Source organism: Myxine glutinosa, chromosome 6, assembly GCF_964187855.1.
Source record: "Myxine glutinosa chromosome 6, kmMyxGlut1.1, whole genome shotgun sequence".
NCBI lineage: Eukaryota > Metazoa > Chordata > Myxini > Myxiniformes > Myxinidae > Myxine > Myxine glutinosa.
The window spans coordinates 163,438,644-163,452,767 of NC_136266.1; the positions used below are offsets into that span (position 1 = coordinate 163,438,644).

Sequence of the window (14,124 nt, forward strand, 5' to 3'; positions counted from 1 at the left end):
TTTTTTTTTTTTTATTTTTTAATTATTATTTTATTTTATTTTATTTTATTTTATTTTTTTAATTTTTTATTATTATTATTATTATTATTATTATTATTTTATTATTATTATTATTACTTGTTTTGCTTTATCCTTGTATTTTTTTAACTTTCTCTTAGCCACTTACCTAAAGTGACTATGCCTTGTCTGGGGTGATATCCATTAAACAAAAAATTGTTTGAATCAAAGTATATATTATGATGAAAAAGATGATTGTTTTCTGCATCAAAGGTTAGATGGAGGTCATGTCAGGTAAAAATGTGATACTTGAGATCAGCTGAAAAGATTTAAATCAAACTTGGTAGAAGTATTTATTTAATGATGTAATAATGTGGGCGTAGGTATATCGGTGGATGTCGCATCGTCAGTGCTGTTCTCGTTATTTTTATTTCTTACCAAAAAAATTGTTCCACCTTTTTTGAATCAAATCAAATTTTGTGAATCAAATGCATTTTTCCTTTGCAGACATCCAAATGCCATATGGTCATTCGCCATATGGTCCCTCCAGGGCCCGCTTCACCCCCTGGATATCATGTCACCGGACGACAATGGGCACAATTTTCTCTCTACTCTTTACTTTTTCTGAGTTTGGAGAGTGACAACCGACCGCAAGCTATAGAGCTTTAAATAGTTCAACCGAATGTTGAGAGAGGTATGGGAATGAAGGTGAACTGGCATTTCAGGTGTGAGCAGCCCTTCCTGAAAGTGAGAGAGCTATGCACCATCTAGTATAGCACTGTAGTTTATAGTGCAATGGGATCATCTACATATTACGTATACATTTTCAGACCATCACTCTTGCATACATTCCATTTCTTTTCATTTTCTCTCAGTTCCCAGCTCTTCACCCCACCCGCCTACACCTTAACCCCCTTGTGCAGGTAACATTTAGGCGCCCTGTGCTAATCTGTGTTAAACGATTTCAATAAACTGATTATAATTTGATATTATGCGATCTTAAATGTAAACCGATTTATTCCAATATTGGTCACAATATGATGCAATGATGCAGTTTCCTTGTGTAACAAGCACTCTTCTTCATTTGAATGACCTACGTCACAATCCCAAGGAATGTCCTTCAACTGGTAGTTAAAAGAACATTTTTGTTCGACTGCATTTTTCATAATCACTTTGTCAGTTGATGGTTGTAGGTTGGAGATGTATACTGTATATGTATTACCTTTTTATTTCCTTCACTATTAATTTTAATCCTATATTTTCATCGTTGCCTCTGAAATTCCTCATTTTGTTGATTCGAGCTTTATTTAGCACAAATAAATGTATGAATATTGTTACAGACGCGGTTTTAGATGTTATTTTACCGAGCGGTTGGTATTACCGCGTCCGAACAGTTACTCCCCGATTAGAACCCGATTCCACCCGACGTTGACCAGATCGCACCGCAGATATTCAATCGGGAAACCTCTAAAGCGACCAAAAGAGAATGAAAAGAGAAGAAGACAGAGTACGGAGGAAGAACAGATTTATTATACACACACAAGCAATGGATGGAAGAAGCAGTCACACAGCGAATCGTTAACTTACACTATTCATTTTACTTAACCCCAAGACAACGAGTAGGACAGACGACGTTCACACTTACACGGGGGATATTGCAGGCAGGTAGGGCTTGAGGTGGATTGCTGGAGAGGGAGGAGGGTCGGAGGCAGCAGCTCTCAATTCCTCGTGGTTTTTGGCGGGAAAACCCTCCGTCGCGTATCCGCTGCTGTAGACGTCACGCGCTGGCTCGGCACACCTGCTCCTCTTCTTCTGGTGGAGCCGTCTCCCTCCTTTCAGCGCGTCTCTCCAAAGCTGGTTTCCTTTCCGAGTACCTCTCCTCTTTGGCTTGGAGCGTTTCGCATCTCACCGCTCCTCTTGGTGTCGCCTCTTCGCTCATCTCCCAGGTCATCTCCTAGGTCATCTGGTGAAGCAGTCCCTTACAGTCGCTTTTATCACTCGGGGCGGAATCAAGCCGCCGGCTCCGAGGGCACGCCTACCGGGTCGCTCACCGCGGTGCTGATTGGCTGTTAGGGCTGGCTCACTCCTCCCCTCTATGACGAGGTGGAGACACGCCTTTCTTCTCCGAGGTTAGCACATGGGCAATGGCGGCATGCGGGATTGAACACAACTCGCACCCTTTTGAAAGGAACTTTGGAGAGCGGAGATGATTTGGGGAAATTGGAAGGGCCTACGCTTATTTTGTTTGATACAATGCAAAGTCAATCTAGTGGGAAACACATATTTAACCTACATAGAATAAGGAAATACACTATTTAAAAAGATATATCGTGACCTGCGTGTAAGTTTCATGGAATTAACTAGGAGGACGGCTGCGACCATTATTTACATTACCAGGGTGTTACCATAATTTTGTAACGTTCACATTGTAACGTTTTCACATTCGTTATACTTCCTCCAAAATTGTTACACTTCTCAAAAAACCGTTACACTTCTCAAAACCGTTACACTGCACCCTCCTTTCTTCAGGCCCTTTTCGGGCCTACTAAACTTTAACTTAGTGTGACACGTAGGTGTAATTCCCTCTACAATTAACCTGACCCTGAGTGTGACAATCTTAAAACACCAATAAGTATGTCCCCCTATTGCATTGCACCCTGTCTAACAGACTCAAGCCCACAGCTAACCGAATTACGGAATTATTCTCAAACTATACATTTACGGTGGGGAGCATTATTTACAATGACGTGATTTCTTATTTACAACGCAACCCAGGACCTGTGTTTTTTTTTTTTTTTTTTTTTAGGGAACAAGAAAAAGAAATTCCTGTTGGGAGGGAGGAGACAGCACGCATTGCATCGATGCACCAGTACCAAAACCACCAAAACACCCAAAAGCACCAAAAGCACCACAAAGCACCACTCGGTGCACAGTCACCATGGTTCATAATAAACACAACAAAACAACTGGTGGTGGTTTTCTCTTTCCCTGCTGGGCCGATGTTCTTCCCGACGTCTTCTGGCTTCATGCGGCCTACTTGGAAATATAAAAAAGCACAACTTGTGTTCGTTTTTTATTTAGGGCCTCAGGGGCCAACTAAGGGTGGTCCACCTGTTTGGCATAGGTGCCACCTTACCGAGGTCCGCAAGCAAGATTCCCTGGCCACTATGGCCGGTCTCCAACAGAGGTGCCCTGCCCCAGAACCTGGGGTCCATCAAGTGGTACTTGGCCGCAGAACAGCGGTCCATAAAGTGGTACATCAACGCAATGCATGCTGGTTCTGGGAATCTCGGGCGCACAATGGCCACCTCACGCATGCTCCCCTCGGCACCCAATGGCGCACAGGTCATGTGGGAGACAAAAGAAAGACAATTGAGCGAGGGGTAAGGTCACAAGGGTACACGTCAATAAGGCAATGCAAGGCGAAATGCGTACGGAGGGCGAAGTGAGAAAGCTCGTCCCTACCGTACGTCACCCCCCTGTCACCTACACTACCCTTGCCCTTACCCCATATTTACAAAATCTACCCATTTACAAATTCGTCACTACTGTCACGTCTTCCCCATATTTCCTCTATACCAAATTCGTCTCCACAATCCCTCGACTTCAAAATTTGCCATCACCAATTCATCATCAATCCTCATAAGGAGGGAGAGATGGAATTACGCACAATGTCACACCCACGTCATGATGCGTCTCACAATCCACAACATTTGCAATAATGAAAAATAATAAAACATGGCATGGTGTGGAGTACCTGTCACCTCAGGTGAGTGGATGCAGATGGTGCGAGGAGATCCTTCATCCTAACTATTTTCTAACTGACTTTAACACACTTTACACTACCCGGGGTCTTTCCCTGCCAATCCATTGGCCAACTTACACTATGGGTTCTAAAAACCAATTCCCATTGACCAAACTGTGGTGCTTCTCAATTTGGGGTCTCACTCCCCCGATTCATCTCCCGGTGCCTTCGCACAATTTCTGGGCTGCGACGTGTAGCTCTCCCAGCAGGTCTACCCACCTGCACACCTCCACCACTGCAGTTGCCACCCGAGCTTACCTAGCTCCTCACCCTAACCTAACTAACTGGGGAAGGCCCTCTCCTGGCTCTGTCACCCCTTGGTGCCCTCTGGCACTGGGCTACCCGGGTCCGTCCTCCGGATCCTCGGGCCCCATCCACAACTACCGGCTCCCAGAGCCCACCTGCGGTCTCACCTGGCCGACATCCTCACAGTGGTGGAGTGCCCAAACCAACTACACACACTAACAAGCTACACGCCCAGCCATTTCCACAACACTAATGCACCCATCCAAAGACCATTCTTTCACCCGCACCACAGATGCCAATATCCAACCACAATTTACCTGTACCCTCTACCTAACACTTACACTACCCGCCCCGGGTATCCGTGATGGGGGTCCACTCTTCCCCCATTCACACCTTCGCACCATCCACTCCACTCCACAATTTCCACCATACTCACTCCACGACCATCCATTCCAATACTCCAGATATTCCACACTACCATTTATTCCACACAGCCACATACACCTGTTGTTGCACACCTGTGCCCTCACACCTGGTGCCACCTGCACCCTCCTTTCTTCCTGGACCATTTGGTCAGCACAACACGCAATCACCACTACTCCCTCATACACTGCTCCATTCACCTGTTCAGTTGCACACCTGTGCAATCACACCTGTTCAATTCTCACCTGTTCAATCTTCACACACACGGCATCATCTCAGCTAACTACTCCCTTCTGAAACTTGCGCTTCCCAGTCGTCCCTTTAAACTATTGCGCTCCCACGTCATTATCAACCACACTAAACTACCTGCGTCCCCACTACAGGTATCAGTCACTATCTAAACCTTAACGTTACCTAATGTCATCTTCGCTAGATCCCTATCAATATAACCAAGCCCTCCCTGGCTCGGTTGTCATAGCCACCCCATAAACTATTGCGCATTTGCCCCCACCTCTGTGAGGGATGGTGGATTTGCCATCCCACCACATCGGGGAGGTCCTACTATCAATTTGGCTCACCAAATTTCAGCCAATCAAAAATTTTGCCAATCATCTGCCAATCACCGTACCGTCATCAAATTTTGCTTTTTTCTAATTTCGGGGCTAAAACACTATCCTCATCACCCGTCTACTTATTACATCCTCTCGGTGCGCCAATTCACGTCTACAGCCCGGCTTCGTACAGCCGAGCAATGAACGCGGGTCGTTTTGTGCCAGCGGCTGGATACGTCCCGCATTCGGGGCAGGGACGGGGGCTTACCCGGGCCGAGATCCCACGCACCACCTCGGCGTGGAGCCATCTAATGTCCCGATCTCGACCTGCCGGCACGTCTCAATAGAAAGTGGTCGCCATGACGACCCTTCCTATCGGGCTGCCCGCTCCGCCTAGTGGAGCCCGGACGCGGCCGTTCCAAGCGAGGCACAGCGTGGATCGCGTACGGCGGTTCTTTCGAAACCGCCGTGGTTCGGATCCCCGCTGGTCCTCGCGGCACGCGAAGCTGCCCGACGCGCACCGAGGGCCTGATTCGGCTATAAGTCGTTCTAACCTCTAACCTGGTTACCGTCGATGCCTCACCTGGATGCTTATGCGCATACGCTACCCCTTCCTTGCTCATACCTCCAGCTGTTCCCATGCTCCTCGTACCTTTCCTTACACACCTCGGTACACTCATTCCGCTCACCGACTTGGTCACACACCTGACCACCGAACACCTTGGCACACATTCGTCGCTCGCACACCTCACCAACACACCTCTTCGCGCCCCTTTCTCGGTCACCTCCTTTGTGACAATCACAGGTGTGCTCTCACCCGCACACCCAACCACGTGCCTCACTACCAATTCCAGCGTGCATTCCCACTCACGCTCTACCATTCCAGGTGTGCATCCTTCCATTCCAGGTGTACATCCTCGCTCACCTGTCACAACCAACTCACGCTCCGTGTCACTCTCACTACTCTCACCTCCACTCTCGGGCACGCACTCACCCTTACTCTCGACAGCACACTCTTTCCTCATGCACCCGTCCGTTACACACCTTTCTCGTGCATCCTTTTGCGCACACTCTTTCGTTACTTCCTCCGTAACACTTACCACACCGCGCTTCCATGTACCCCCTCGCACACGCGCTTCGACCAACTCACTCTTGACGGCACACTCACTCCTCGGCGTGCACTTTTTCCTCACACACCCCATGGTCGGACATTCTCGCACACCTCTTTTTTCGCACACCAGACCTGTCGCACACTTCACCAACGGCCTTTCACGAACACCCGGATCCAAACCAATCCCCAAGCCGACTGAAGCTTTCCTCACATCATATACATTGCCACTCACCTCCGTACCTCGTCGTCACACCTCCTTTGCCACCTGCAAACTCTTTATTCGGTTAGTGAGCATCACATCATGAGTTGAGCACCGACCTTGTACCAATTCCATTACCTCCTCCTGGATTTCTTTCTTAGTTTCTGTCCGTCTCTTCTTAATTTCACTCACCTCTTCTTCCACTTCCTCTAATTTTTGTTTAACCTCTTTTATTTCTCGGTGCGTCTCCTCAAGTTCGTCCTCTAAGGCTACCGTGACCGTCTCTATGTGCATCCTCACCTCTCGGTCCTTCGTCTCCATTATCTCTGTCACCTCGTCCACCCTCATTGTCAGTTCCTCACGTACCATCTGACATTGCCTCTGTGTCGCTATTAATTCGTTTTTAATTTCTTTTTGTGTCGCCTTTAACCCTCCTAGTACCGCAGTGTTCCTTTGAACCTGCTCCACTAACTCCGTTTGTCCCTCTGTCAGCTGTTCCACCTCCTCAGTCAGATCTTCTATTCCCCCCTGTAACTTTGCCGTATTATTTCTCACCTCTTTCTCCATACGCTTCTCACCTCGCTTTACCTCCTCGCGTAGCCCCGAAACCTCCTCACTTATACCTCGTCGTATCTCCTCCGTCTCTTTTGTAGATGCCACCCTCATCTGTCCCAATTCATCCCTCTGAGCATCCAATTTGGTTTCTACCCCGATTTTTACCTCCTCTATCTGCTCTCCCATTTGTTTAATTTCTCGGGCGGATTGCTCCCCTATCTCCCGCAATTTGTCCTCCATCCTATTTTCTAACCCCATTAACCCATTTTTCACCCCCTCTAACTGATTCTCCTGGGCAGCCATTCTATTTTCCACCCCCGTTAACCCATTCTTTACTTCTTTTATCCCGTTGTCTAACCCCTCAAAATTATTGTCTAACTTCTCACCGGTACCCCTCGCTTCGTCCCTCATTACCCCCATTTGGTTTCCCATTACCCCCATTTTCGCTTCTAGCCTCTCCATAAGGGCCCCCATTTGCAACATAAAAAGGTTCGAATCCACCAGCGGCGCTGCTACGGTCGCGGGCGCGGTCGCCATGTGCGAGGCGCCATTTTGCGCGTCTGATACCCCCGCAACCACATTGCTATTTTTCTCCTCCTCCCTTTCCTCCACATACATTTCCCCGAGGTCCTGGGTCGATTCCACCCTGTCTATCTCTCCCACCGACATCCGATCGCCTTGATTGTCCATGGCGCGATCTCAAAATTCGGGTTTTGCTTTAAAACAAAACAAATTTCGTCAGCTCGTAATTTTGACCAAAAATTTTTTCTACACGTTTTAAAAATTTGGTTCGGGCCTCGAATCTCACTCCCCGACACCAATTGTTACTTAATAACACAATTGGTGTTCCAAAATTTGGGCCTAACAAATTTAGTCCCAGGTCCGAATCCAACTCCTGACAACCAATTGTTACAGACGCGGTTTTAGATGTTATTTTACCGAGCGGTTGGTATTACCGCGTCCGAACAGTTACTCCCCGATTAGAACCCGATTCCACCCGACGTTGACCAGATCGCACCGCAGATATTCAATCGGGAAACCCAGATATTCAATCGGGAAACCTCTAAAGCGACCGAAAGAGAATGAAAAGAGAAGAAGACAGAGTACGGAGGAAGAACAGATTTATTATACACACACAAGCAATGGGATGGAAGAAGCAGTCACACAGCGAATCGTTAACTTACACTATTCATTTTACTTAACCCCAAGACAACGAGTAGGACAGACGACGTTCACACTTACACGGGGGATATTGCAGGCAGGTAGGGCTTGAGGTGGATTGCTGGAGAGGGAGGAGGGTCGAGGCAGCAGCTCTCAATTCCTCGCGGTTTTTGGCGGGAAAACCCTCCGTCGCGTATCCGCTGCTGTAGACGTCACGCGCTGGCTCGGCACACCTGCTCCTCTTCTTCTGGTGGAGCCGTCTCCCTCCTTTCAGCGCGTCTCTCCAAAGCTGGTTTCCTTTCCGAGTACCTCTCCTCTTTGGCTTGGAGCGTTTCGCATCTCACCGCTCCTCTTGGTGTCGCCTCTTCGCTCATCTCCCAGGTCATCTCCTAGGTCATCTGGTGAAGCAGTCCCTTACAGTCGCTTTTATCACTCGGGGCGGAATCAAGCCGCCGGCTCCGAGGGCACGGCCTACCGGGTCGCTCACCGCGGTGCTGATTGGCTGTTAGGGCTGGCTCACTCCTCCCCTCTATGACGAGGTGGAGACACGCCTTTCTTCTCCGAGGTTAGCACATGGGCAATGGCGGCTTGCGGGATTGAACACAACTCGCACCCTTTTGAAAGGAACTTTGGAGAGCGGAGATGATTTGGGAAATTGGAAGGGCCTACGCTTATTTTGTTTGATACAATGCAAAGTCAATCTAGTGGGAAACACATATTTAACCTACATAGAATAAGGAAATACACTATTTAAAAGATATATCGTGACCTGCGTGTAAGTTTCATGGAATTAACTAGGAGGACGCTGCGACCATTATTTACATTACCAGGGGTGTTACCATACTTTTGTAACGTTCACATTGTAACGTTTTCACATTCGTTATACTTCCTCCAAAATTGTTACACTTCTCAAAAAACCGTTACACTTCTCAAAACCGTTTACAATATCTTATTGGCTGTGTATCTTATGGGCTTGTATTGTCACATCAGCGCTCTACCTAATGTGACCGTTGTTTGATCGCGTGCTACTTTTTAAACTCGATCTAACCTGAACAAATGACAATGCTGTACTTCTTATTTAACGCAATAAAATTGTTTTCAAATTGACTTGTAATTTTTTATTTTTCATTTTTCTGAAATTACACCTTTTGCCACCATCTTGGATTGGGTCATGACTGAAACAAAATGGTGGAAATTCCATGAATGAGCCGGTTTTTGATACTATGTTGTCCACTGACATAGCCAGACATAATGTTTGTATTACCTGCAGATATAATCACACAATCATTTAATTTTTCCCCCCTAACATGTGCAATTTCTGTTTTGTACCATCTTCAAGTTAGCTGCTCCATTGTGAAAATTAGCTACACATGCATGTTTTTACCAAAACTACGAAGCTACTTTATGGATAGCACACTGTAAATCTCGTTGGGCATTCTAGTGGGTCATTGGGGTAGAGCAAAGCGGATGGACTACCTTATGCGGTCGTCACTGGATTATGTCCCTTGATTAATGTCCTGCAGATGTTCATAACATCTGAATGCTACTTGACTTGCCAATCTTCAGTAATGCATATCATTGCAAGCTCAATTAATGCTGCGAAAAACGTAAGATCTGGCTTTGAAAAGCCAGATTACGGATCTTCCTTCCAGAGGAGAGGATTGCATTGGAGTCCGTTGTGTTGTTGTCTGTCTGTTTTGTCCGCACATGGAAATAAATTGATTTTCTCTGCACCGTGGTCAATTGACAGTAATTTTCACCATAACTGCAACTCAATCCTGTATAGTTTTTATGATATTATTCCATCGTTCACGTGGTTCGACCGCCACTTGTAGAAACGAAAAATATTGCACATATATATCTACCGAAAACGCCGATAGAAAAAAATTGAGAAATGGCTCATTGTAATACACTCCTTGGGGAATATAAATATGTTTACGATTGTCATAGGTGCTTCACATTATGACGTTATAATTCGACAAGTTAAAAACTTCACACGATCAAAGATGAGTTTCTTATGACATAATCTAGACTAAATTGGTTTAGGAACAAAAATGATGTCATCGTCACGTGGTTCGCACCATATATTGTTTTAACACAAAGCCTCTAAATAATCACTCGAAAATACATCCTGGCGAGGGTTTGGAATCTCTGATTGCTCTTTTTCTTGGTGATTATTGTGATTAGGACTGCAGTGAATTTGCAGATTTGCAGAATGATTTATTCAAGTATGGTGGTGTGTGTAGTTAGAAGCAGTCTAACAGGAACTGCAATGTCTGATGCCTTTATTACCATGGTCAATGTCATGCAATAAAGTATACTTTGCTTGGTACAGTGGGCCATAATAAGATTGTCAAGACACTGTAGCCAGAAATGAATCCACTCCTTCCATCAGCATGATGGCTCTGAAGGATTGCTTATCTCATCCCCAAACAAAAATCAGTTAAAATCAAAGGTATAGTGTTAAGCTTTGACAAAGTGCCTGTAATTTTTCTTGGTGGTAGTCAAATCTAACAACACAAATGTTGGAAACGATCACGAAAGTATACAATTGTGTCACAAACCCTAAGTTCCTTAATCTATCGATGCCCAAGACTATGATGGTGTAAAGCAGCAATTGACTGACGAAGGGTTTGTCAACAAATAAGTTAAAATACAACTTGGTGAAATTGTGGATGATGGTTTAAAGGAGCAGTTGGGCTGGGAGAGAACAACTGAGTTGTAAATCGATGTTTGGCAAAGGAAAATCCACCTCGAGTCTCCAGAACCACAGAAGCTGGGCCAAGCCTTCATGAAATGAACCTGCAGAAGTCACACATCAACTACCTTACTTACTTCAGCCAAATAATGTAGAGTTCAGCTGTTATGGTTTGGTCATATTGAAAATTTCCGACGACATTCCAGAAGAGCGGATTTCATATCAAGTGGGTGGATGGTTCGCACATACGAGTGCAAATGCAGCAAAGGAAGCTCCAGCGCTGCCACAAGCGAAGCTGCAAACACACCCGCTCTCTCTGCCCAATAAACAATCACACGCTCCCTGGCCTACAAACAATCCTGATACAAATTCCAGGTTTATAAAAAGTTCCTGCAGCCAGTCGAGTCTCGGCTACCGTGCAACACGTTTGAGGCAGGCCAGTCAATCTTGGGGGCACTGGGCTTGCAGCGGGACAGAGTACATAGGCAGCAGTATGAAGTAGAGAAGCAAGAGCTAAAGAAGGCCAGAGAAAGGTGTAGGTTTACCAAACAGCTGAAGGCCTGATTGGGAAACCAGCCAATTGTAAGTACGTAAACTGGTGCTCTTCAGTTCTTGGTGTCCAGTGAACTGGAGGTGAAGATGAGTACAAGGATCAAGGTGTCCTATAAACCAGGGTTTGAGAATCCCAAACTGTACTGAATATTGGATTATTTCGTTGTGAAAACGGAACTAGTGCTTCTTCACATAGTGTGATTCTGGCCTGATGATGGAACCGTTTAAAGGCGATTTGGGGATTAATTTGGTTTATCATTAAGCATCCCCCTATCTATAGGAGAGGGGAAGGCTTATTGCTGTTGTAGGGTTTGTTTCTACAATTAGCGCCCCCAAATTTTTTATGGTACCCCAGAGTTTATTACACGCCTAGGTGTACTAAACCACCATTTAGGTTTTTCTTTGGTTTCTTCCTGGACTCCTAATTTCTGAAATTTCAGCTGTATCTCAGATCTGGCTGGGACTTTCAGGATGGAAACTTCCATCAATAATGTGAATATAAAGTACACAGGGTTGACATAATTTTTTGATGTTGACCTAATTTTAAAGTCATGACCTAATTATGAACATTTAACATTTTTTTCACCATAACTCGACTGAGGTCTGTCCAATCGGAACGAGATTGGTCTCCCTAGATAGCCAATAGGTCATTAGAGAAAGGTGTATTTATGCTTAATTTACATCATATCCCTCAGAGTTCAATGTCTAACGTCGGTCTGAACAAACAAAACGCGTTTTTGTCATCGCTTGGCCTTGCAATGTTTTTGTATCAAATAGTGGACCTGCATTGACGTCATGCACATGATATTTGATTAGAGTCCTTGACCTACTTTTTTGGATTGTGACCTCATTAACAGAAAACACCTTTTTGACCATAACTTGTTGAAAAATTTTCCTCTGGTTTTCATGATGTCGGGTTTTTTGGATAAATTGTATATGGGACATATTTTCTTCGTTTTCACTCTATCCCTAAATGTTGAAGATCAAGTTCATCTGGTGGTCCAAAAAAATATGGCCATCATTGGATCACAGGCCAAGGGTAAATTTCAGGCAATCGCTAAGGGTAAGCCTCCCCTGGCCGGGGAAGGCTTACCCTTGGTGATCACTTTGTGATCCCAGATATCTAGCTATGGCTTGCTGTTCCCTTTTTACTTTACAAAGTTTGTATTATTTTGTAGTTTGACCAGAGTATAACGATGCAGGAGTCTATCGGTGCTATGCTCACCAAGTTGTAAATTATTTCAGTCATCATCTCAATAAAAAAAATCAAACATGGAAACCGCTGTCATTAACCCGCACACGCGAAGCGGATTGTGGGGTTAAGCCATGTCTGTCCGTCCATCTGTCCACAAACGTCAGTGTATGATCGAGGAACAACTTTTAAAGTGGATGCTGAATTTTAAACATGAATCGGAAAACGAACCTGCAGTGAGATCTCTCTGATCTTTGAAACATGCTTGTTTTTCTCGCTCTGTTGTCACTTTCTACCTCTATGAAGGCCTCGTTGAAATATTACTCTTTATCTATCATAGCTTGAAGTTGGAAGTCGGCATTTAACCGCTTAATGCCCTCTTGATGCGCTTGTGGTCTGGCGGACCTGAAGCCACCGGAAGTGCTCAATCCGCCATATTGCTTATCCCACAACACAAAATCCCGTTTGCGTCAATACAAATACTTGCTTCAAAGTGCATATTTCCTACGAAAATTGTAGTTGATTGTAGTCCATTCCCGGGTTGAAAAAAAGCATTGTTATCGTATTTATGAAATGCCATCGTGTGCTGCTTACGATTGTAAAAACCGCGACGGTCGTGTTCAAAGGAGGAGCGGAATTACATTTCATCTTTTTACAATTACATTACAATTACAGTACACCCATTCCCAGACCCGTGACCACATCACCCCCGTCCTTTACAAGCCTCACTGGCTCCCCATCCCCCAGAGAATCCAGTACAAAATCCTCCTCTTGACATACAAAGCCCTCCATAACCTGGCCCCATCCTACCTAGCTGACCTCTCCAGACACACTCCCACCCACAACCTCCGCTCTGCTGGTACCAACCTCCTGACCCCCTCCATCCGGACCAAATTCAGATCCTGGGGGGACAGGGCCTTCTCCATCGCTGCTCCCACCCTCTGGAACTCACTACCTCACACCATCAGAGACTCCTCCTCACTCACCACATTCAAAACATCACTAAAGACCCACATTTTCAACACTGCATTCAACATTCAACCCATAGCATTTAACCCCTGACTATCTCTTCTCCTTCTCCCTCCTTTTGCTTTAAATATTTCCCTATTGATTCTTGTCTTTTTGCAATTGTGGTTTTTCATGTATTGTTATGCATTATGTTTTCCACTCTGTCAAAGCGCCTTTGGGCTACTTGAAAAGCGCTATACAAAATAAATGAATTATTATTATTATTATTATTATTATTATCTGTATGTGTCATAACAGTCCCATTCTTTCGTTTTGGGGACTCATGGGAGAGCAAAGATGGCGGAAAAATGACTTCAAAAAATGAGCTTCCCCTCCTATCCAGTGAGTATAGATTATGGGGAAGTGTATCAAAAGGCACAGATCCTGGTTATCCCTTTAAATTTGTCGAGAATATTTTCGTCTTTTATTGCTATATTTGTGATATTTAAATGATGTTTTACTTTTTGTATCCAATAATTTTCCTTTAAATTCACGCAGACGCACAAAGAGTTGTGTGGAGTTCATCAGAGCAGTTAGGCGGTGTATAGGTAATTTTCCTTTTAACATCTTTAAATTTTCCGGCATCGTGTAGTTATCTTCATGTGCGGGATGGTATTTATATGGTT

The 14,124-nt window shown here is 45.1% G+C and overlaps 1 protein-coding gene across 3 annotated transcripts in view; it reads left to right on the forward strand.

Moving 5' to 3' along the window:
• Nucleotides 1–2,944, forward strand: part of AMD1 (adenosylmethionine decarboxylase 1) — a 56,892-nt gene extending 53,948 nt beyond the window's left edge. For 2 of the 3 annotated variants that reach the window (XM_068118882.2, XM_068118883.2), the window contains exon 9: nt 505–1,334. In XM_068118882.2, the coding sequence (XP_067974983.2) occupies nt 505–666 (162 nt within the window). In that variant the 3' untranslated portion in view covers nt 667–1,334. Of the gene's footprint in view, nt 1–504; nt 1,335–2,803 lie in introns of those variants that run through there. The other variant, XM_078780858.1, reaches the window with a different exon arrangement.
• The last annotated feature ends 11,180 nt before the right edge of the window (nt 2,945–14,124 follow it).